At 28.5% G+C, this 27,217-nt stretch overlaps 1 protein-coding gene across 2 annotated transcripts in view; it reads left to right on the plus strand.

Moving 5' to 3' along the window:
* LOC124498260 (cell adhesion molecule Dscam1) overlaps positions 1-27,217 on the plus strand; it is a 64,961-nt gene that overhangs the window by 9,002 nt on the left and 28,742 nt on the right. For both annotated transcript variants that reach the window (XR_012832100.1, XM_075729076.1), the window contains exons 3-8: positions 1,597-1,654; positions 1,772-1,866; positions 3,986-4,135; positions 24,312-24,569; positions 24,650-24,796; positions 24,971-25,312. Coding sequence is in view for 1 of the 2 variants with exons in the window: in XM_075729076.1 (XP_075585191.1) it covers positions 1,597-1,654; positions 1,772-1,866; positions 3,986-4,135; positions 24,312-24,569; positions 24,650-24,796; positions 24,971-25,312 (1,050 nt within the window). In the remaining variant the exon portion in view is untranslated. The remainder of the gene's footprint in view (positions 1-1,596; positions 1,655-1,771; positions 1,867-3,985; positions 4,136-24,311; positions 24,570-24,649; positions 24,797-24,970; positions 25,313-27,217) is intronic.

The following is a 27,217-nucleotide window of genomic DNA, read 5'->3' on the forward strand; positions in this document are numbered from 1 at the left end:
ACGATGATCATGATATGATGAGCTTGAATTTTTCATTCAATTCCTTTGTATTGGATTCTGGTTGAACATTTTTTTCTTTTACTCCCATCTTTCTCTCTCTTGTTCCTTGTTAATACATTATGAATATTTTGCTTGTTGTTCTCTGGCTCATCAATGGAAAAATTTTTTTTTTCATCGTGGCTTAAGAAGGCGTATGGTATGTGTGTGTGTGTGTGCGAACCGATTAACGTTTTCTTTTCCTATTTTCCTCCTCTTCAGTATCTGGTCGATTGTTTGCTTGGTTGGTTGGTGTAATTTTCAATAAATGGTTTCACCATATAGCCTGTCATCGTTGTTGTAGTCATTTGCGTGTCGTATCAATGAAAGTGAATTAATATAGAAAAAAAATATATATGATGATGATGATATGAATGATAGGCTGTACATTTTATTTTCTTTCTTTCTTTCTTTCCTTTTTTTCATTTTTGTATGGATGATATCACGCAAATATCTCGACCTTAATGCACTTAGTAAGAATCACAACGAGAATTTTCGTCTGTCTTTGTGTGTGTGTGTGTGTGTTTGTATGGGGGGGGAAAGGGAATTGAATTCAAACATTATAAATTGATTGATTTGATTCACTTGCAATATTCACTATCTCATATATATATGAATAGTCATTCAACACAATAATAAATAAGTTCCAATTTTATATTATATTAGTCACATTAATGATTGACAATAATCGATTGTGGACAACCGTTGAATAGGAAAAAAAAATAGAATTCATTCATGATGATTGTTGCTGTGGTGAATTTTGTCAATTATTATTATTATTCGATCTAAATTTAATCAAATTCAATTTTTTTTCTCTATCACGTTTACGGCAGACCTAGAACGAAAGCAAAAGCAGAACAAAAAATTGAAATACAATTAAAATCCATCCCAACGAACGTTCTGAAAAAATTCCAGAATCTTTCATCAATTATTCTTTATTAAAATCATTCATTCAATCGACTATTGTTTCGAGATTTTCATTTTCATTTTTTTCTGTTCTTTGTCGTCCTTTTTTTCCCGGTTGTCAATTTTTTTATCTCATTTTCCCTTTTTATATATTTGCAGTCAATTCCACGTGGATGATTTGTCGTGTTTTTTCCCTCGATCTCTATCTTTTTTCCTAATTTTTTTTTAATATAAACATTTGCAGTACCATGTTGTTGTTGTTGTTGTTGTATGCATGTTCATTCATTATCATCGAAAAAAACACGATGATCAAAAAAAAAAACGATGACAATGATGTCATTTTCACACCGTACTGTCAATAAAAAGTTATGACATTGACATCATATCATATTCATGAATTTACCATGAATATGATAACTTTGAATAAAATTCATTGAATACCATTATTATTAGACATTGACTTTGGGTTGTCTGTCATCATCACCATCATCGTTATCAATGATGATTATGGATTATTGTGAAAATTAATTCCATAATAACGAATGAATGATTATGTTGAATGAATGAATGAAAGAATTGATTTTTTTTTCTTATTCATTTACTTTTCATATAAATAATCTGGTTTCTTTGTTTTTTTTTTTTGGATTTATTTAGATCATATTGGGCCATATTTCATACGTGAACCACCACAGCAAGTGATATTTTCAAACAAGTAAGTCGTATATATGGATGATTTTTTTTATTTTATTGTCACAATAAATTAATTTTGTAATGAATTTCCATTTTTTTTCTCTCATTCATTCCAATTTCTAATGGTTATCATTTTAAGTACCGGTGCCGTAATTTATTGTTCAGTAAATGGTAATCCAATGCCAAAAGTTTATTGGGAAACAAAAAATGATCAAATTATAACCGATGTTACTGGTAAGATATTATTTATATACACATATGTATGATATACACGCACACCTGATCTTTTTTTTTTTTTTTTGATTCCAATAAACAATGTTGGAATGTCCATCTTCATCATCATTCTATTTAATTTCCATCTCATAATGAGAACAATAATAACAGTTAGACATTTTCCCTTTCCCGTTTCTAATGGTCATCACATATTCGATAACAAAAACACCGAAACATGCATGCAAATCATAGGGATTTATTTACATATACCATACTGTTTGAAGCATATTTGAATTCTTTTTGTTTCATTGCCCTGATATTTTATTTTATTTTTATATATTTTTTTTTTGGGATGACGGAACCTAAAATAAAAATAAAAAAAGCCAAAAAACGAATGAATTTATTCACTTTACTGACAAGAAGAAAAAAAATTGACAAAATTCTCTCATGTAGACCATTATTTATGATCATCAATGGAAAATGAATGGTGAAACAAAAAAAAAAAAAAAAAATAGAAAAAAGATGAGAAAAAAACCACGAAACATACACACACACACACACACACACACACACACACACACACACAGAAAGACAATGAATGTGAGATTGAAAATAGTTTCTAAACATTTTTCAACAATATCAACAACATTATGTGTGGCTTATTTTTTTCCAAGGGTCATCTTTGTTACCAAAGAAGATGATGATGATGACGGCGATAATGAAAGGGCAAATTGATTCAGGCGTAAAAGAATTTTTGTTTAGGTAGTCAGAAAAACCAAAAAAAAAAAAAAAAAACAAAAGAAAATTAATATAAATAAAAGTCATCATCTGAACACATAATATTCTTCATTTCAAACAAATTTTTTTTTGGTCACATTAATCAATCATCATCAGCAACAACAACAACGACAACAACTTTTTTCTGATCTTTAAACCTATAATTTTTGTTTTTCGGTTTTTTTTTCATCATTCCATAATGATGATTATTAAATATATGCAAAAAAAATCATGACAAGAAAAAAGTTTAATTTTCCTGAGTATTCAGAATCTGATTTTTTTTTTAAAGAAAGTTTTTTTGGATCCTATCATCATCATCATCATCTTTCAAATGATGATGACGATGTACCAATCATAAGTCAAGTTAGGACATTCACCGACAACGTCAATTTACATAATTTTTTTTTGTTCTGAATAAATGTCGTAATGATGTGAATGGTAATGTGATTTTTTTTTCATTCAGATAAATTTCCATCCCAGAAAAAAAACAACGAACCAAAAATTTGATGATAACTGACAAACTGTGTGTGTTTCGTTGTTACATATTCCGTCGATTCAATTTTCATATAAATGAATGAATATAAAATGTCATAGAAGCCGATAAAATTATTTTCAATTTTTTTTGTTTGTTTGTTTGTTTTGTCGTTGTTTTCGAAATATTACATTGCCTTTTAACATTATTGGTAAATTTATTTATTAACATTTTATGTTTGTTTTTTTTCTGGTTTTCCGTTCTGTTTGGATGTGTTTTGTTTTTGTTTCCCTTGGTTTTTTTTCACTCAAACCAAACAAAACAACGACATTTTTTTCCCTACATTATCCTAATTAGCCCTGAATGAATTATAAAAAATAACAAATGAACGGGCAAAAAAAAACAATAATGAATAGTGATAACAGAATAAAACACACACACACACACACCAATGAATTGTACCCAGGAAAGAATATTTCAATGATGAAATACTATTAATGAAAAAAAATTTCACTTTTTTTCTTTGTTCTTTGTGCTCATTTTGCTCATTTTATTTTCGACTTTAATTATATTATGATTATTGCAATTGTAAATGAATTTTTTTTCGCCGTTTTTCATTCAACGATGCTCGTTCATTTGATGACATACAACGGCAACAACAACAACAAACATACCTTTTGTCATTATCTACATATAGAATAATGATGTTTGTTAAATTACTAGACGCCCATCCAATTAATTTGGACACTACCGAATTTACCCGAATTATTTTATTATTTTTTTTGCGCAAAATAATTCTAATTCAGAATTCATTTTTTTTACTCTTTACTCTTTTCATGACCAATTATTCATCTGGCTGGTTGAATGAATTTTGGAATGAATAAATTAAAGGCCTACGACATGTACGACATGACAATGCGCTCGTTTTTCAACAATTTTCCACCAAAGATTATCGTCCGGATTTACATTCAAATACTTATCGTTGTAGTGCAGAGAATTCTGTTGGTATAATCAAAAGTCGATATGTTCAAGTTCGTGCCGGTAAGTGTGAAATTTTTTTTTTAATAATTCTTTCAACATTTTTAAAATTGCTTATTATTATTAGTTGAAAATAAAAGTTTCTTGAACGTGTAACATACATCGAATGAATTAAGTTTCTACATTCTTTCATCTTTTTTTTTGTGGAGATCATAACATAAATATAAAGCATTCATTAAAAAAAAATTGTATTCAGAAATTTTTCTCTGTTTTTTTTGTTATGAAAATTTTTTTTTTAGATGAAAAAATCGAAACATACATACATCATGAATGTATATGAATGGATAGAAAATCCGATTAAAAAGAGAAAAAAAAATTCTCAGTTTATTTCTTGATGATGAATATAACAAGCTCAAATTCTCTTTTATTCATTTTTTTTGACGCATCCACTATCCATGATCTTTACCTAAAAATGATGTGTGCCTTTAGCCAATATTACTTTAGATATTGTCTACTTTTTATGATGATGATGATGATGATGATAATTTTGAGAAAATGCTAAGTATCTATCTTTTGTCGGCGACGGAAAAAGAAAGACAATCGTCAGCCGACTAACAAGACTATAGAACAATTTCGTTTGTATTTTTTTTTTTTATTGCCATGAAAAGATAACTCTGATGAAACAAGAACCAAGAAAAAAAAATAGTGTTAGAATCGAAACATACACTCGGTTTCCACATACACACACACACACACACACGCACATAAAAAGAAAGCAAAACATGAAATTGGCATTTGTTTTCATTATACAGTCATATTATACCATACATACGGAATGACAGTGCTAATTTCTTGAATAAAAAATAACAGAAAAAAAAGAATAATTCCGTCTATCTATCGAAATCCAGAGAATGTGAACATTGAACACAGAATACAGTGAAAACAAACGATGTATAAAAATGAATGAAACAAGATGTAGAGAAAGAGAGAGAGAGAGAGAGAGAGAGAGAGAGAGAGAGAGAGAGAGAGAGAGAGAGAGAGAGAGAGAGAGAGAGAGAGAGAGTGAAGAATTTTAGTAAGTAAAACAGGAAATTCAATTTCTTCTTATATCATCTTCAGTTTCAAGTTCCAATTTTATTCCATTCTCACTCTCTTTCTCACTTTTCTTATTCTTTTTTTTTGCATTCTAAGAATAAAAGTGAAAAGTGAAAATATACACACACACTTTACATGGAATGGGAAACACACACACACAATAATATACTTGAAAACAACAACAACGACTAAAAGGAGAAAAAAAATATTTGTTTATATGAAATAACTGCCATTGTAAAATGGATATAACATTTTGTATAAATGATGTTGTTAATGTTTGTTTGTAATTCAATTTACAATTAAGAATAAAATGCAAATTGTCATTTTGTTGTTGTTGTTGTTGTTGTTTTCATTTGGTTGAAAAATCTTGACTAGTGTGGATATATAATTTGGCAAATTCTTTTTCACACAATAAAATTCTGTGATTGTCAACAGATCTTTGATAGACTTTCTCTCCATCTTCCTTTTGTTTGTTGTAAAATTGGTAAAATTTCCGAAAATATTGCCAAGAAAAGATAAATTCTCAATACTTTTTGATTGAATTTTATTGAATGCCCTATTGTTTCTTAATAGGATTTGATTGTGATCAAATTGGTCAAATATTTCAATAGCTTTGATTACACACACACACACACCAAAACACACACAATAAGTCATAAGTCTAGATAATGATTGGAGTCAAGATGATGATGATTTCGACAATTGTGCAATGTATTGATAATGAAATAAAAATGGAAAAAAAATTCTTTTGTTGATTTTATTTTCTTCATAGAAATTTAATTAATTTTAATTTCATTTTTGCTTTACGTACAATGAAAAATTATCATTATTTACATTGAATTGAACTTTATTCTCGTGATTCGTGTAATGTTTTGAATCAAATGAAATAGCCTGAATTGACAGCTATTGAAAAAGACCCTAGCTGGAAAAAAATGAAGAAAAAAGAAAATTCTATGATTGTGTGGCTCAATGAATCATCATTTCGAATGGAATGAACACACACACACACATACACACACAGACAGACATCACAAAAGTTCATCTCGGCGAACAAATTAATTTAATTTTCCAACAAATAAAAAAAAATTGAAACCAAGAAAAAAAAATCTCTGTACTTGCCTGGATGTTGATTTTTTTTTTCTTGTCTCATTCAACCAGCCATTTTGCCTGACATTTGGCCATAAATTTTTTTGACGAAAAAAAAAATATTTTCGTGAAAGAAAAAAGGCCAGAATAAAACATCATGTTGTCCTTTCTTTTGAAGTTTTCATTACTCTGAATACATAGATAGTACTTAAAGGTAGCGAATGAATGAATGCCCGTTGGGTCCTATGGAATTTCTTTCTTTCTCATTGGATTTCTTTTCGTGATTTTTTTTATTTTCTTTTTTTCCCTAATATTTCCAAGTCTCGATGTGTGTGTGTGTTTGTGTTTAATTAATCATCATAGCTATATATATACCAAATCATAGAAATTCATTTTTTTTTTTTTGCATTCTCTGCTTGATTCTATGAAAATGTCGCTTCATTCAATTACATAATAAATATGTTTTTCTTCTGCTTATGAAAAAAAGAAAAAAAATTCTTTCATATTTCACATATTTTGCTTGCTTATCGTTCATATATATTTAGAGATGAATTGAAGCGATTAATTAAGTTTTTCTTTTTCTTTCTTTCTTTTTTTTTTGCTTCTTTCATTATTCATTTATAGCTATTTGTATTAATAGTAATGACGATAATGATGATGATGAGTTTGAGATTCGCGTATCATTTGGATTTATAACTAGATAAAAATTTTCTATCAAAACAATGTTTATCCAGTTTTAATTGACTTGTATCAAATAATATCCGGATTCTGGTTGCATTTATTTCGATTTTTTTTCAAGAAAGAAAATTTTTTTCAACATTTTTTTTCACCGTAGAAACAAAAAATGTGATGATGAAAAGTGAAATGAGCAAAAAAAAAACTTTACTTTTGACCAAGATTTGACGAGAGATGTAACAAAAAAAAAAAAAAATGATGAGTGAATGAATGAATGAACGAATGAAAATGGATGAAAAACTTTTTTTTTGGCACAAATTCACAACCGGTTATGGTTTGATGAACATTTTTTTTCCTTACACTGTTCCAGCAAATTCCAAAAAAAAAAAAAAAAAATTCCATAGGGTTATAATATATCGTCAAAGGCTATTTTGATGTTGACTATTTTTACATCAACATATATTCGTATATCACTATCCAAGGGAAGTAGAAAAAAATCATAATTTCCTTTTCATCATCGTCATCTTGTCTGTCTATTTTTTCTTCTCTTGTTGTTGTTGTTGTTGTTGTTGGCTTTCATAAAACTTTTCGACATACGCAATGAACGAATTAATGAATGAATGAATGAATAAAACACTCGTCTTCAAAATGCAGGCTGTGCAGAAAAAAAAAAATCTACCATCTATATCTATGAAAGCATATAACATTGGAATAAATGAAAGAAAAAATACATATTCCATATTTCGTCGTTGTCGTCATCTTTTTTTTTTTTTTTTTTACTTGTCAAAAAAAAGATACACACACACACACATACACGCACACATGTTATGGTACTTTTTTTTCTTTGCCATCTTTAATCATCAAGTCATCTGAATTCCAAATTTCAAGCTGTTTGGCGTAACAGCAGCCAGCAGCCCAACAGGAAACTTCGACCTTTTTTTTCTTGTTTTTTATTTCTGAATCTATTTCAACCATTTTTTTTCTATTCGTCGTCATTCATCGTCGTCATTCACCACCACCACCACCACCACAACTATCAACTATCAATTGTAATCGTCAATAATTTGTCATTCAATAGAGGGAATGAAAAAAAAAATTTTTGTCCCCTCTTTTTTTTGTTTTGTTTTGTTTTGGTGTTGAGATATTATTCAAGCTTGTGAGTGTATACAATAATTTAATTTCATTTACCGTTAGAGAAAAAAAAAGGTAGATTGCCATTCATTTTTTTTTTTACTTTTTCTTGTTCATTTGACGTGTGGCCATACATACACACACACACACACATACGTTCATTCAAACATGGTGATGAAGTCTCGGGTTTCACCTTTTTTTTTAGGTTTCACATTCTATTTGGTCGAAATTTTGGTGGAGAAAAAAAGATTCCATTTTCATTATTGATGATTCCTGTGGATTCTTTGGTTTTTTTCTCTCTGCACATTCCTTTCGTTCAGGTTCATTCATCATCAATTTCATATTCTATGTGTACAAGTTTTTTTTCAAATGTGGTGCTGAAATAAAAAGAAAAATTCGTCAAACTATGTGGTCCGGTCATTTTTTTTCTACTTTCTCTTTAATGACTAATGTTCAATAGATAATATCAATGTTTGGAATTCTTTTTTTTTCAATTCCATCATTTTCAGTATGAAAAAAAACATTGGATTGATTTTATTCGATTTTTTCGCTCTTTTTTTCGGTAAACGAAAAAGCCAAACTTAGATGAGAAAGTAGAAAAAAAGCCAAATGTTTGTCTGCTTTATCATTTCATTTTGGTTAGTTTATTTTTTTTCTACTGTTCAAAGACAGCTAGAATATACCAAAAAAAAAAAAAAAATTCAGATATATTCTATCCATCCATCTATCGTTGAATTCAATTTGGATTGAAATCATTCACATTCACATTCTCAATGTGTTTCATGTGTAAATATTTTGTTATATCATCCCATTGAGAAATAGTGTGTTTGTTTGTTTTTTTGTTTGCTTATACAGAACCAAAACCAAAAGTAAAGTTCCAGTATCTCTATAGTTTAAACAGACGAGAATAGAAAAAAAAATTGCCCAAAATCTAAAATAAATAAAATTTAAACTTTGGTAAATATTTTTCTCCATAGCCCACACACACTTTGCCGGACTAAAAATTCGATATCCACACACACACACACACACAAAAAGAAGAATAAAATGAAAAAAAACCAAAGTCAATTGAATCAACCAAGTGGGCATAACAGGATTTCACTACTACTATATTTGGTTGTTGTTTTTTTTTTTTTTTTTTTTTGGTTCAATTCAATGGTGATATATTCTTGGTGATATGGCTGGTAATCATGAATCAAGAACATACACTTCATCTAGTCAATTATTTAGTTGTGCTTATTGTTTGTGGTGGAATCAACACAGGAAAAATTAGTCTATAATGGTAAAGAGATTAGATTTTTGTCTTGTTTTGTTTTGTTTCGTTGCTTGAAAAAAAAATTTTTGTTTGATTAAAGAATCGTTGGGAAACATGAAAAAAAACAAAAGTGATATTTTTTTTGTTTGTTTGTTTGTTGTCCATTACAATTTCATTGAAAATTTCAAAACATAAAATTTTTTTTATATTTATTTTTCGGTCTGAACGATACTATCGATACTTTGTATCTATATGTGTTTGTGTGAGTGTGTGTGTGTATGGTAAAAAAAAAATAATTTGTCCCAAATTAATATTTGGTTTGACGACGAAAAATACGTTTTGTTCCAATTTTTTTTCTTTCTTCTTGTTGTGATACTAGTGTGTCCAATTTTGATGATGATGATGATGATGATGATAGTAGTTTATACTCCACCCAGATTTGGTTGCTTTTTTTTTGGCAGTTGGTTGAACGTTTCATTTGTTGTGTTTGGCCTCATCAAGAATCACTAAGGTGTGTTTGTGTGTGTGTGTGTGTGTGTCGAGTGATTCAATAAGTGTTGAATATAAATGGTCGATGGATGATTATTATTATGAAGAATAAATGAACAACAGCGAAAATGAATAAATGAATAAGTCTTGAACCAAAAAAAAAAAAAAAAACGAAAAACGAAAAAATAAAAAATTTTCGCTTCTTTTCATCGTGTGTGTGTGTGTGTGTATTTTAATGCGAAATAATGATAATAATAATAATAATGAAAAAAAGAATACAATGAAATACAATGGATAAATAGAGCGACAAACGAACCAAAGAATCATTTTTTTCCATTTATTACATAGCATTGAATATAATGATGATGATGATGATAATAATAATTCATACACAAGCATCATTATCATTTGAAACTTTAAAAAAAAGAACCAAACAAAACAAAACAAAACAAAAAATCATCATCATTTTCAACCATCCACCCACCCACTCACACTTTTTTTCTTTGTCTTTTTTTTCTTTCCTACTAACACACAAACACACAGATGCATCCTATCGTTATCTAATAGGTCCATTCATTTACTAGGACTAACTCTTTAGCCAACTTGGTTTCGTTCATTTTTTTGACTTGATGTTTTTTTGTAAATTAATAATGCGTATCCTGTCAACAACAACAACAACAACAACAACAAATATATGGATGGATGGATGGATGAATGTGAAAAAAAATTGAATATAAAATCCATCCACTAATGGAGATTGGCCGTATTGGCTTTACTTTTTTTTGTTTTGTTTTATTTTGCATGGATCTTGATCCAAAAACTCTTGAATCTTTTTTTTATATTTTATTATTATCGTTGTTGTTCATCATTATGATGATTCTATATAATAGTTTGTTCAATTATCTCTTTCGAAATTTTTTTTTTTGGCATGTGATTTTACATACGTATGTAGAGAAAAAAAGAAAATGTGGAAAAAAGTAAAGTAAAGTAAATAATTCATTTTAAAACATTGTCGACAACAACATTCTAGTGTTCCATATTTATATCTGTGTGTGTGTGTGTGTGTGTGTATTATAATGATATTATACTTTATTTCTTCTTTGCATCATCATTATCATCAGCAACAACAACAACAACAACAAAAAAAACATAAACATCGTTATCCTTTGATGCTTTTCTTTCATTTTCATCATCATCATCATCATCATTATCATCATGGGCATAATTGACAAATGGCTTTCTTTCGTTTTTCATTCACACTTTGAAATGATATTATGATGATGATAATGATGAATGTAATATCATCAGAATGTAACATTTTTGTTTTGTTTTTTTTTCTTATTCATTTTGAAATATTCTTAAATGTATCACAATGTTTTGCATTTTTTGTTTCTGTAAAAAAAATTTTCCTATCATATTGTATTTGGAAACGAAATTTTTTTTTCTCATCTTACATAAATTATAGCTGTAATTTCTTTTGTTTTTATGTGTTAATTCTTAGACCTGGACAGAGAGTAAAAAAAGAAAACCTTGCTGATTTTATGCTATTCAATGTAATTATTATGCATATATGATTATCATTATTATTCGGGTTATATTCATGGTGCACAGATATTATTCCATGTGCTTTATCTTTGGTGTTCTTTGGAGAAAAAAAAACAGAAATTCTTTAACAAAAAATCCATAAAATTATTCTAGGTCATGTATAAATTTTGTCTAACGAATTATGAACGCATCATCACTATTTGCTGTTTTTTTTCATTTCAGTTGGTCATTTTGAAACTTTTTTTTTTGCTCACTGGCTACTATCTAATAGTATTTACTTCTTATTATTATTAATATAAACCGACTATATCAGGCATCACTATGTTGGTTTTTTTTCCATTTTCACTATACGCTTTTAAATTCATTGTTGATGCAAATGCCAGAAATTCTTGTTTTTTTTTGTCTCATAACATTCATCCTTTCTGGATCATTCCTATTTCTCAACCAGGAGATAGAGAGAGAGAGAAAAAAAAATGTGAAGCATCTGTCGTTCATCGTTTCTTTGTGTGTGTGTATTTGGTAGGCGTCTGGTGGTGGAATTTTGTTTTTTTTCCTTCCACTATTCATTGTTCAAGAGTTTGAAAACGATTTGTGTAGAATAGTTAAAAACAACAAACGAATAGACCAATGAAGTGTACACACAGACACACACACAGCAGCAGCAGCAGCACTCTAGTGATTTTATTTTACTGTTTTTTTTTCTTTGGCATTCACCAGAAAATTCAGTTTACCAGAACCAATATATGAGTAAAAAAAAAAATTATGTGAAGTGTGTGTGTGTGTGTGTGTGTTGATTCTAGAATCTAGATCTAACTAACAAGTTTTAAAAGCTAGCGATATGAAAAAAAATTCCACTTGATTTTTTCTTTTTTTTGAATCGATTTAATATTAAAAAAAACGTTGTTGAATACTATTTAAAGCTATGCTATTTGTGAATGTTCAAGATGATGATGATGATGATGATGATGATGATGATGATGATGATGATGATGATGATGAAGATAAGTCGATTCACTAGTATATTTTGATTGTTTTGAAATTTCGATGATCATCATTGTCATCATCATCATCAATAATAATCGCTTAGTGACAATTTAAGTTTGGATTCAATCAAATTATAACGATAATCACTGAATGATTTAAAAACTTTTTCTTTCTTTTATTTTATTACAAATCGATGAACGGGATTTGTTTCGCATATTTTGTCATCATTATAATCATCATTTCTTAACTGGATGCCCGTTTTTTTTGGATCAATATTTCATTCATTTACCGTACAAGATTTTTTTTCAATTTTTATAATTATGAATATTCTTCTCGTTGTTAGCAAATATTGCCAAAAAAAAATCTAATGAAAAAAAATGAAAGTCATCATCAAAGATGTTATTCAATATTCTTGTGGGGTGGGCAGTGAAAGATTGTTTCATTTGATTGTCGCTGTCTTTTTTTTCTCTTTTATCCATAATGATTGCAAATTGTTCATCTAGGTCGTTTCCTTGGAGATATTACTGATTCTTTCAATTTTCATGCTTATTGAATAAAACCTGACAACAATATATATGGATAGAGGCGACAGAATTTCATTCATCAACAACAATGTAAAGAGAAATTAAATCTACATTATAAACATCTTCATCATTATCATTGATGATTGTTTTCACTTGAAGTTCGTTTTGTTTGTTTATTAACATCATCATCAATATATTATCGTACATGATGATGATAATAATAAATGAAAAAAAGAGAAAAAAAAAGATGAAAAGACAATCACACAAAATGATTCAAGTTATTGAGTCAAATAAATTGCACGGTATCCTAGAAAATTTTTTGGAACGATGATCATGATGATGATGATGATTGGACTTGGAGCATTTATTTTTGATTTATTTGAATCTTTACTTTTTTAGACAAAAAAAAACTCGACGAAAATAAAAATCATTTTGATTCAAAAAAAAAAATTTCGAATCAATCGATAAATTAAATCGTCAAGACTTCTATCCTGAGATTTCTATCGCACACTTTTCTCCGTGAATTTTTTTTCCACGATATCAGAGAATCAAATTTCATTTAGGATTTTTTTTTTCTCAAATTCACATATACAAATACACCCATCGAAGATAATCGTTTTCTTTCTAATAATAATATTCCGTGTTTGTGTTTGTGTGTGTGTGTGTGTGTGATGAGAATAATTAGCAACCTAAAAAACCTAAACCTCTTTCAACTTGAATCTTTTCTAATAATATTTTTTTTTACTTGATTGCTTCTTCAATTCTCATTTTTTTTTTTGGTCTGCTCTGATAGGTCATTAAGAATTGGCTTACTACTGAATCCACACAACTAAACAACACCAACAACATAAATTCATAGCAAATGATTGAAATCTAACCAAACAGTTAGCATATAGTAAAGTTTTAATGAGAAAAAAAAATACAGAATTCTTGTATAAATATGTCACTCTCTGCGTGTGAGTGTGAGTTCTCTGTCATCATTAGTTCATTTAGGAGAAAAAAAGACCAGTTTGCAATGATAATAAACAAATAATTTTTTTTCTCTGTTTCCACCATCATCTTCATTCATTTTACCATTGAAAATCATTATTGTCATTTGAAATGTGTATGTGGTTCGATGAACGAAAAAAAAGGTTGGCTTTTTTTCCCATTTTGGGAAACAAAAAGAGAACTGAAATTTCGAATGGAAAACAGCAATCATCATGTGATAAATCACTTTTTGAACTTTTTTTTCCAAAATTCTGTTTTCATTCATTTTCTTCGTTGAAATACCGGTGTTGTTGTTGGTTTTTTTACGGTGTGATCAATATGTGTGTGTGTTTGTGTACCCAGTAGTAATGGATACAACCTTTTTTTTTATTTCCATTCCATATAATCGTGGCAGGTTGTTTTTTTTTTTTTGGGTTTAATTGCATGATATGTTTTTTTCTTTATCCTTTTTTTTCGCTTTCCAAAATGTCATACACTCAGAATGAATGAACAAATGATTCCATTATAATAAATTTATCAGGTAGCGACAATTTGTGCCTATCAATACACTATCATCATCATTGTCATCGATGCATTATCAATTGATTATAAATTATTGCTATCGAATTTGCTAAATTTAGCATTTTGCTAACATCTAGTAGTTAGCAAATAGTTCTTAAGAGATTATTTGTCCAATAATGTTTGAATACAAAACAAAAGATTTTGATAATATCTCATGAACATGATTGTCTTCTTCTTCTTGATGATCAAACAACGATGCAAAAGCAAATTAATTTATTTTTTCTTTCCAATACATTTTTTTGTTTTGTTTGAATTCCGGGTTCTTTCAATTTATAGAATAATTGTTGCCTTATTGAATATGTCAATATAGTTTATTTTGAAAGAAAAAAAAGGTCAATTCATTTTGCTGATGGAATAATTCTGTTTGTGTGTGTGTGTGTAGAATTGACAAAACTTAATTTTGTAACAGAATTTTTTTTTATACTATTATTTTCACTTTTTTTTGAAACAGAAGTTGATGTCGTTGTAGTCATCATTGGCAATTATTATTATCGTTCGATTATTTGTTATAATATTGATGGGGAAAGAAAAAAAAAGATTGAGTAGTTCGATATTATATGTGTGGTGTACAGATATTACAATCCAGATGTGTATGTGTGTGTCTCTCTCTTTTTTATTCCGATTCTTGTTTTTCTGGATCACCAGTGTAAATCTTGACTTTTTTTTTATTCACTTGAATCTCACAACATATTTTTTTTATTCGGTTCCCCTTTAATTTTACCATATATAGTTTTTTTTCTTGAGATTATTCTTGGCCATATTTCATGTCAAAAACAGTTCCATGACATAAATTTTCCATGTCGACAACTATACTATTGCTTATGGTTCACAACTGTTATATTCAATGATGATGTTGATGTTGATGATGGTGATGATGATGATGATGCCTGATTACAAGCTCTACAAGATTTTTTTTCTTTCTTGAAAGTTCAGGGTGTTCAAACAAATATTCTTGATTTTTTTTCTATTTTTAGTTCATTTTTTCCGTGAATATCTCACATTTCACATGAAGATCGGGATTATCCAATTCTGTTAGTCAACAAAAAGAATAACAATTTTTAACATTTTACAATTGCCGCAATCATGAAACAAAACAAAACAAAAAAAAATTCATTCATTCACACATGTTAAGTATATTCAATCTGTATGAGAATAAAAAAAAATGAATGAAAGTAACAAATATTGTTTTTTTTTATTCTGGAATTCATAAATTCTTGGTGAGTGTATCATGTTTCTTTTACATAATAATAATAATAAATAAAAACAAGCGTCATAAAGAGATAGATAAATAATATGCAAAACAACACAGAATTATTATTCGTACACAGAATATATGAATGAATCACAATTCATAATATATGAGTGAATGGAGTGTGGTATTGAAAAAAAAACAATTCGATTTGTTTCAATGTTTTGTGACATTCAATATCATATTATAATTTGATTTGATTTTTTGGTTTTTTGTTTCACTATGAAATTGTTGTAATAATAAATGTGATCGATTCGATTTACACATCCAATCTATGTTTGTGTGTGTGTGTGTGTGTGTGTATCAAAAGTATAAAATAAAAACGGAATGGTCAAACGAAACAAAACAAAACACGAATGAAACACACAATGATAGTGAAAACAACAACAACAACAACAAGAACGTGTCATGAATGTAAAATTGGAAAAATAAATAAAATTTTCATTTTGATTTTCATTCTTGGCCCATACACGCACACACAATCAGTGAAACAAAACCAATCTGTGTATGAATATGTTGTAAGAAACTTTTTTTTTTCTTATATTTCAATGACCACATTTACAACAGCGACAACAAAAAAAAATTGATGAATAGGTGGATATGATGCAAGTGATGAAATGAAAACAAGAAAAAGAAGAAGGAATAATTCGTTCGTATTTTTTTTTCATTTGTATCATCAATTTTATCTGATTTTGTCATCATCATTATGATGATGATGATGAACAACAACAAGATGATTTAATTAATTAATCTTCAGATTCAATTCAATTGTGTATATATGCTCCAAGCAATAATGAGTATTTTTTTTGTTTGTTTGCTTGCGCTTGTGAATCCTATAGTGAATGAATTGCTATTTTCAAGCAAACAAAAAAAAAAAAAAAAGAAAATAGATAAATCGAAGAAAATTGAATTAGAAATTGAATTATTATAGGATTAAGATCGAACGTACACACACACACACACATGAACAAACAAACAAACAAGCAACAACGGTAAAAACGATTCAAACAATCGTTTGGTACAATCGATTCTCTTTTTTACTTTTCTCTTCAAAAATGACAAATCTATGAAAATCTCAAACAATTTTTTTTTTCGTATATCGATTTTAAGCCTTTTTTTCTTATTTCTGAATTAAATCTGGTTCTATGATTCTCTCTATATTGTTTTTTTTTCACGTTTTTCGTTGTCAATACATTTTGATTTGACCCAAAACATACACACACACACACAAAACAAAACAAAACGAAAATTCTCTGCGTGTCAAAAACATCAAATAACTACATTGTTGCCGTAGTTTTATGTTTAACATGATGGAAAAAAATGCAGAATTTTAATCATTTCTGTTTTTTTTTCTTTTGGTTTAACATTACCTTTTCAACTATTTTTCTCTTCTCGATTCTCGATTGCTGATTTGATTAAATCTTATCGTTTCCGTGTTTGGTTAATTCCCATTTATCGTGTGTTGTCGTCAACAAATTATACGCCCAATTCGTTTGTTTTCAACTGAAAATATATTTATTTCTCAATACTGTTGACAATGACAGTTTTTTTTTCTTTTTGCTTTTCACTTTTCATCTTATTTTCGCTTGATTGAATCTAATCATTCGTTCATTTGATTTCGTTTTTTTTTCTTTGGTTCGGTTTTCTGGTCTTGTTTTTTATTTTTTTTTTATTTTTTCGTTCATCATCATCATCATCATCATCATTTCTCTCATGGTTGAATCTCATGATGATGATGATGCATAAGTTATACATCTTTCATAATTAATATTCCATTAGATTTATCGTTTTTTTCGCATTCCCTTTTGAAAAACGTTCGTTTGTTCATCCATCCATCCATTCATTCATTCATCTCCTTATATAACAACAACAAGCTACAACACAGTAGTTTAGTTTCATTGGTTCAATAGCTTATCATTTTTTCCCCTTCTTTTTTTCGACATAGATTTAGGTTTCACCATCATCATCATAGATTTATGTGTGTCATATATAAAGAGTGAGAGAGAGAGAGTGAGTGCTATTAACATTCAAGTTTAATGGTAATGGGGGCATTCTAACCTAGCTTTGAACAACGTCATAAATAGAAAAAAAAGAGAGGGAGAGAGAGAACGAAAAAAATTAGGAAAACCATTTCGAAACAAGACGAAAAAAAACGTTGTATCAATTTATCACATAGAATGAAGAAGAAGAAGAAAGAATACATAACATCCAACAACAAGCATAATAATTCTAACTTTATTTTTACCACACAAACACACACACACACACATCGTCAAAGCTAAAATCATCTACAGCCCTTTTTTTTCTCATCTAATCGTAATGACGTTGCAATTGGTAAAAGAAATCAATTTTCCATTTTTCTTGATCTCATTACACATTATTGGTCCAGATAGATAGGACCTAGAACAGCACACCAAGAACGAGAAAAAAAACTTGATAATGACAGCAAACTATAATATGACGATTATTATTATTTTTTTCGATTCTTTTTTCGATGCTCACAATAATTCGTTTACCCGATTTTTTATTTTATCTATATATTCGATTTTGGCCATTTATATTTTTCTCGGTCAATGTGATTTATGAGATTGTTGAAAATTGTCGCCGATGATGATGATGATGATGATGATGATGGGGGTGGTCGAAATCAAAACTGAAAATGATGACCGATCCTTGTCCAGGAAAAATAAAATATGAAATAATTGTATTTAAAAAAAAAAATTGTCAAAACTGAGAATATTGCCCAATATTGCTGCTTGAATTGCCGGCCACAATTTTTTTTCATCATCAACATTGAATGAATGCTAAACACGGATTTTATCTAAAAAAGACCATTTTGGATTCAAAATGTTTTCAATGAATAAAAAACAATAGAATAAGAATCTCCTGAATTATTATAGGGGTTCCATTTAAAAAAAAATAAATTTTTCACTTGATGACATTATCATCATCAAGATGATCACACTCATCTGATCACATTAACGATCAAGACTAACAAACAGAACAAAAAACCGATGACGATGACATTCTGTTCATTCATTCGTATTTTTAGTTTCATTCATTCATTCATTTATACATTTCATTTTTTTTTCTCACTATTTTCATATTTCCTTCCATAGAATTGAATTCTGTTTGTTCATTTGTATTGTTTCATTTCATTTTTCTGTTCTGTTTTGTTTTGTTTGTCTATCTGTATCCATCAAGATTGCAACTTATTGATGATGACCGACTAATTGTGTAGAGAATGTGTTTGTTGCCATTTTCATTTCTTTCTCTCTCATTCCAAGTCAGTAGTTCACGATGAGAAGAGACCGTTTTTGTCTTGTTTGGTTGTTGTTGTTGCATGATACTTTTGTATTTGTTCATTATGCTTTTGATTGCAATTTTTTTTCATTGCAATTAAAATTCTTTGAAAAGTAAATATAATCAAGTTTGAAGAAAAAAAAATTTTTTTTAAATTAGATTTTATCGTCATTAGCAAAGAATAAAAAAAATCATTTGACCATTTTTTTTTCATCCACAATCATCATTATCATTTGATTTTTTTTTTTGTTCACAGAATAAATTTACATATTTATTCTATAGAATTTCGTATATGAATTTCAAACTGGATGGATGTTCAAATGGATCAATTTCTTCATACATCTATTCATATTTTGATATTTAATTTTTTTTCAAATAACTTATTTTTCTTGACATAATAATAATATCGAAAACATTTATATATTTCATGTCAGTGATAATAAAGGATTCGATAATTTCGAAAATATTCGATTCAATTAACGAATTAAGCAACAGCAGCAACAACAACAGAAAAAAAGTTCCCTGTTTCTGACAAATTTGGCCATTTTCATTCGAATATTTATATGTCATAGAATAGGAAAATGATGAGCGAAATGCAAAAAAAAACTTTTATTTTTCATTTAGCAATCCAATAAATGATTATGATGATGATGATGATGACATAGTTTTCTGCTATAAGAATCAATGTGCGTGTGTGTGTGTGTGTCGAGAGCGAGCAAGAGAGAGAGTTAAATATGTCACATTCAATTAATATGTTCATCTAATCTCTCTTTCAAAACATTCATTCACTGCATATATATACTGTATATAGTATATAAGCCAAAACGTTGTGAAAAAAAAAATAAAATGTTGGCTTCACCACCATAAATAAATGAAACTTTTGTCGTTTTTTTTTTGTTCATTTATTTATTTTTCTGGCCATCAACGCCGTCAATATTTTTGTTTTTCATTTTTTTTTCAACTTTTTCATCATCACACACACTGCTCTTCACAATAAATTCCGTTTCTACAGAATGGATGAAGACAGAGAAATTCTCTGCCATACATTCATTCATCATCGGTTTGAATTTGGTTTTTTTTATTCCGTCTATTTGTTTTTCTTTTCTCTCATTTCATTTTGTGTTGTTGTATACAACAGATTTGAATTTTTCATTGAATTCAATCACGCAATTTATACATAAAATTTATGATGATGATGGTGATTATGAATTTTTTTTCTTGCAAGTCACCACCATCATCATCATATAAATTTATCATCATTGAATTGTTGATTAAATGAAATTTACACACCCATTCACCCATCAACATCCTACTTACACACACACACACACACACTAATTATGAAACAAAACAAACAAATGAATTTCGAATTGGATTTTAATTCTTACTGAATTTTTTTTTTTATATTCATCTTCTTATCACAATTGTTTAATTCAATTTATAATTGAATCTTGAATCTTTCTATGAATTCCACTATATAGATAGATAGATAGATGGATCAAAAATATGTTCATTTTATCATGCCAACACAATGATGACAACAACAACAACAAACATAATCGTATATTCAATATCATCATCGTCATCATCAACGACAACAACATCAGTATCATCAGTGTAATTACTTTGTTATAATTTAATTTAGCTGTTTTCATCACCACTATTATCATCATCATCATCATCATCATCATCATCATAGCTATAGTATCAATGATGATGAATTTGTAAAACTATGAAAAAACTGAACATCAGCTGTGGAAAATAGGGAAAGATTCTGTCCGTTCACAGTAAAATGGCTATATTGCATAAGACTAAAATGGATATAGATGATAATAATGTAAATAATGATAGAGACAAATAAAAATAATAATAATAATAATAATCTAAAGACAAGAAAATGAATAAGATTGTTCATAGAATCTAGTTACTGAGATGATGATGATGATGATGAAAATGAACGACGTTCCCTCATATAACTATGATGATGATGATGATGATGTTTTCGATATATTCATTTTATCTCCATCTTATTTTATTTGTTTCGGTTGTCTCTCTTTTTTTTTACTTGTTGTTGTTGGATAAGTTTCACATTCTATGATGATGGTATTGAATACGACAAAAACAACAACGTTAAGAACAACGACAAACATAAAATGAAAAGATATATATATAGAAATAAAGTAAAGTAAAGAAAAAAATCCATTCATTAAAGGAATCTCTTTTCTTTGCTCATCTTCTTTTTATTCACTATGACTATAGAGAATATATATTGAATGTTGTTGTTGTTGTGTATACACAGTGTATGAGTGAAAATTGGTGTTTATGAATTGCAAAAAAATCTTATCGATGCTATAGTGACAAACAAACAAACAAACAAATGAAAGAAAGAAAAAAAAATTTTTTTTTTTTGAGATTGCAACCTAGCTACCCGCTAGCGGCATCATTGATGTCCCTTAACATCTTTATATTAACAACAAATCATTGATATATATTTCACATTCACAATAATCATTCTGTTCTATTATATACATTTATTTCTACAATTGGTATATACGATTGTAATTTTCTTTCAATATGCCAATTGCAAAATTCTTAACAGAATCATCGTCATCATTATCATTTTGAAACATACAAACGTTCATACACATATTATATATATATATTTACATGTCACATTGCATTTTCACTGTAATGATAATAATTCTTTCATTTCATTCTATCAATATTTTTCTTTCTATGTTTGATAATGTGTACTTTAATTATGAACTTGCTTACTTACTGTCTAATAAATATATCTAGTTTTCTCTTTTTCTTCTGTGCTACACATGTTGTTTCATTTTGTTGTTGTTGTCGTTGTTGTCGTTTTTGTTGTTGTTGTTATTGTCGCCATTGATAACCATCGTATATTATATACATTTTTGAAGTTTAACTTTATTCATATATATATAATACACACCCGTATTAGCGCTAAACGGGGCAGCGTAAGCGGGGTATTACTGTATATAATACACACCCGTATTAGGTTTAGTTTTATCAAATCTCATGAGATCGATGTATCAAATTAAGCTTACACATATACACAAACATACAGGGATTCTATATCCATCTACATAATAATAATGATATATGTGAGAATTATGGTGAACATGAATTTTTCCAGTGATTCATATTCATTCAATATTCAAAGATGTTTCTAGTCATCAATGTTGTTGTTAGGTCGGTCGGTCGATTGGCTCTAGTTATTTTTAATGTTCATTCATTTATTCAATTGACGACGACGATTTGTTAATTTGTTTGCAAAAAAAAAACAAATTCATATTTTACGAGAATTTCATCATTATTCAGCGAAATTTCTGTTTTTTTTTTTTGGTATTCGTTTTTGTTGTTGTTGTTGTTGTTGTTGTTGTTGTTGTTCTTTTTTCTTTGTTTTTTATCTTATTAAAATTACTCGTATAAATTTCCAGCTAATAACAATAATGATGATGATGATGATGATAATTCTGTTAGTTTATTTCCATCATCATCAGCATCATCGTTTAGTTTGTCGGATAAGAGTAAAAGTTGCTTGCAATGATCCTGTGAATCTTTCTTTCTTTCTTTTTTAACTCTTTGTTTTCCAGTAATATTCATTCATTTTTTTTTGTTTCATGTTTTCTATAAAGACAAAACTTTTTTTCCAGTGTTTTGTGTGTTCCACATGCTAATTTAAAAACTCGAAAAAAAACCGAATAAAAGAATTGAGAAAGAAAATTTATTACCAGAGAAAAAAAATAATAATAAACGTTTCGAAAACAAGCTAAACATTGAAAAACACCATTATTACCACTATAGTATAGTGATGACAGGCAAAACATTTTTTGGATCACTGTTAAATGGCTGATAGCTTTGTATTAGGAAAAAGGAAGAAAAGCTTTGCTGGTAAAAGAAATTGGCATCAACCAAAAAAAAAAAAAAAAAAATTTGCTGGACCAATGATTTTTTAATTTATATCCATCCTGTTTGTGCACAAACACACACACACACACACACACTATATGGCGTCATCATACGTATTATCATGATGATGCCATCATCCTTTGCCATAATTTTTCAACACACACAACAATATTATCGCGAAATTTTTTTTTAAAAACTTTTACAATGATAATTAATTAATTTGAGCTTGTGTTTCATCCCAACGACTACCCTCTTCCGTGAAAATCGGATATTCCTCGTTTATATATGTTTGCCTGTTTGTTTGTTTGTATGTTTGTATGTTTGTTTTTTTAATAGAATCCACAAAGATAATTCTTGCAAACAGATCTTTTTTTTGTTGTTCGAAAAAAACCAAATATCATAAACAAAACTGTGGTATTTGAAATAGAAAATTTTGTGAAATATTTTCCATATAATTCACATACACACACAGAGTAATTATCATTAAATACAAATAAAGTGAGAGTAATCTGAATTTATAATTGTTAATTATGATTTTTTTCGGTTTGTTTATGTCTAGTATGTATGGTATTGTCATTCATTATGAGATTCACAATTCAATGAATCATATGATGATTACCGAATGAAAATCATTCAATAATTGACTAATAAAATGATGATGATGATGATAGAAATTGATTCAATCGTAAAGAATTTAATATTTTAAATGACAAAACAGCAAAAAATAATGGCATAACAATGATAAATCTTTATATGGATGAGAATAAAATTATCTGGACATTTTTTCGTTTCGTTTCGTTTTGTTTTGTTTCACCAAATACATGTGATCAGAAAAGTTGAAAAACAATAAATATAAATTAGCCTTATATAAATGAAAACCAAAGGTTCTGTCAGGCCAATGATGATGATGATGATGATGATGAACAACAGAAAAAAAACTATAATATTTATAGAAACCAATAATAATAATAATCATAAAAAAATATTAATAGCTTCTACCGGGTTGTTCATTCATTGTTCGACCAGGGTTCATGTTCGTTTGATGGGTAATTAACCCAATACCCGACAAATAAATAAAAAAAAATGTGGTTATCTCATTTTTGTTTTCTGTTTCTACCACATTATGTCATCTATATTCTTTTTTTTTGTCATTTATTTTTTGCTTTTTATTTCGTTCGTAAATCGGAAAATGTCAATTTCCATTTTCCATCATTGCTTGTGTGTATTAATTTTTATCATTTTATCATCATCATCATCATCATCATTATTATTAGCATTCGCTTTTGTTTGATTTCATTTCATGACATCAAATTATTAATTGATCTTTTTTTTGTATATTTTTTTTCCTTTTTCTAATATTTGACATTATGTTGTGGTGTTACTGTGACCACAATTTATAATCACCCAAACAAACAGTGGTTGAACAACGATTCGTAATTGAAGTATACGATGAATTTGTTACCGCAGGCAATTCAGCATTATTACGTTGTCATATACCAGCATTTATGCGTGATTTACTTGATATTATTGGCTGGATAGAAGGTTCATCTAATTATATTTTACCCGATACAACTGCCTTTGTTTCATCATCATCATCATCATCATCATCATCATCATTATCTTCATCATTGTCTTCGTCATCATCATCGTCCATAACACATCGTCAAAATTCAGGTATGTTATTCTTTCATTTGTTTAAAATGAATTCAAATTGATAAAACATTTTTTTTTTCATCATCCACATGGATGGACAGATAAATATCGTATTCTTTATAATGGTGAACTTTTGATCAATAAAGTTGAACCAGCCGATGCATTAAAAAGTTTTCGCTGTCAAGTTAAACATCGATTGACGAATGAAAAATTTTTGAGCTCAAATTCTGGACGTTTGTTTGTTTCCGGTATGTATCAAGTGAATCAGCATCATGCATTGCCATTAATGTATCTATTTATTTATCATTCCATTTTGAATGATTAATTGATAAATTCCATTTCTTTCTACTTTTTTGTTCCTGATAATTTATATGAACAAAAAAACAACATTTATCCATAATCATCAATATTGAAATATGAAGAACTAATTTCTAGTCAACCACCAAGAATAATTGACACAAATCGTGTGATAATAACTGAAGAAGGTTCAACAGCTGAAATTGTTTGCCTAGCTCAAGGCTATCCAGAACCAACATACACGTGGTATAAAAATGCCGATCTAATATCCGATCGTATTATAACAGAATCATCATCATCAACATTAAGTGGCCTAATGTCAAATAACTATCTAATACCTCGTTTTCGTATATTAACAAATTCAATATTGATCGAAAAAGTCAGCCAAAATGATGCCGGTCTTTATCGTTGTATTGTAAACAATAGTATTGGTTCAGAATTGGCTGAAACACAGTTGATTGTTCGATGTAAGTGATGTTTCTTGTCATATATTCGTTTATTTGTATTTATTCATTCCATATATGAATGTTTGGTGTGGTGTGTGCCGATTTTTCTTTTTCTTTTTCTTTTTTTTCATTCGTTTTCCAAGTGTTTCTATATATATGTTATTTACATTATGAAGAATGATAAAATAAGAACGGAACAAAAAAAATTTTTTTTTTTCATATTCAGAATTATTATTATTATTTTTATTGTTTGATCTACGACATGATTTTGACATTTTTGTGACAGACAAATTCTGTTAAAATTGTTATAAATGTAGCTAACGAGAATAGAGGAGAGAGAAAAAAAATTTTTTGTTTGCTATCCATTGTGTGTGTGTGTGTGTGTTATTCTGGTGGTATTTGGTATGTGCTTTGTGTATCAATAGGATTTCCTGTGTGTGTGTGTGTGTGTGTGTGTATGTTTGTCCGATATAATAATCGAAATATTTTCTCTTTTTTTTTGTTGCACCACATATACAAGCCATTGAAAGTAACATTAAAAATGTGTCACACATAGATTTCATTTAGGCACTACCAGAAAAAAATAGATCTTCAGTTCTGGTTCGTGTAATCTTTTCAAACCATTCATTCATTCATTCATTCATTCATTTATTCTATCCATCCATCCATTTCCCATTCATTTTATTCAACATCATTGCAAAATATCACAAAAATTCTGATTTACATTATGCATTTGCGTTTTTTTCCCTCTTCTTTTTCTTCTTCTTCTTCTTCTTCAATATCCATTGCAATTTTTATTCATTCTTTCATACATACAACCAATGAACGAACCAACCAACCAACCAAAATTGGACACACTGGTAAATTTGCCTATTCCTTATCTATGTGCGGAAAATTGGCCCTTTTTTTTGGTTTTATATGCAATTTTGCATTTGCTTATTTTTTTTCATTATTATGTTGGCTATCAAATCCGATATGTTATTGCTCTTCATCTCTTTCTACCACTGGTGAATTTTTTTTTTTGCTCTTGAAAAGGCCAATTGAATTCACATATATACAGTTTAATTTAGTATGATGACCATTACTAAGAAGCCAAATATATATAATGGACAACGACCAGAAAAAAAACTATTTTGAATCATTTGAAATCATTTTGATGTATTATATCTCATTGGTGGGTGGTGATGGTGGTGGTGGTGGTGGTGGTGATTGTTGTCGAGCCACTGGTATGACAGTATTCTATAATGTGTCTGTATGTTTGTTCCGTTAAACATCAATCACATTCTTTTTTTTCACATGCCTAGTCATGAATCGACCTCAGACAACCATTTCTCTCATTCTATTCTGGTAGCCCAATTCTATTACAATTTGATATTTATTCTGTTTAGAATTGTTGCAATTTGCTTTTTGCCAACCAACAATAAAAAAAATGTTATCTATTTTGGCATCTAACACACACACACACACACACACACCCATTTGAAGAGAGGGAGAGAGAGAGAGAAATCTCTTCTCCGAATTTTTTTTTTATTTTTCTGTTCACTTGATTGCCATCCCTAAGCATAAACAATGTTGACATTTTTTTTTTTTTTTTTTTTGGGGTTCACACTTACACAAACATAAAGCGTAAATTTCTTGTTGTTGTTGTTGTTGTTGCTGTCACTAGATAGTATAGTGGTGATGAGCTCAAGCAGCAAAATGAAAGAAGATGAAAAAAAAATCCAGAAAATCTACTCTTCAAATTCGAATGCAATTTTATCATTAATATCATATTAGAATTTTTTTTTTCATTTATTTTTGCTGCTTCTGCTTACACATTTTGGATAACACATTCTTGTATTTGAGTCCGAACCAAAAAAAAAAATCTGTCAATTTATTAATTGTTTTCCCAATTGACGACGACTACAACGACAATCATCGATCGAT

This window comes from Dermatophagoides farinae, chromosome 3, assembly GCF_024713945.1.
Source record: "Dermatophagoides farinae isolate YC_2012a chromosome 3, ASM2471394v1, whole genome shotgun sequence".
Lineage (NCBI taxonomy): Eukaryota > Metazoa > Arthropoda > Arachnida > Sarcoptiformes > Pyroglyphidae > Dermatophagoides > Dermatophagoides farinae.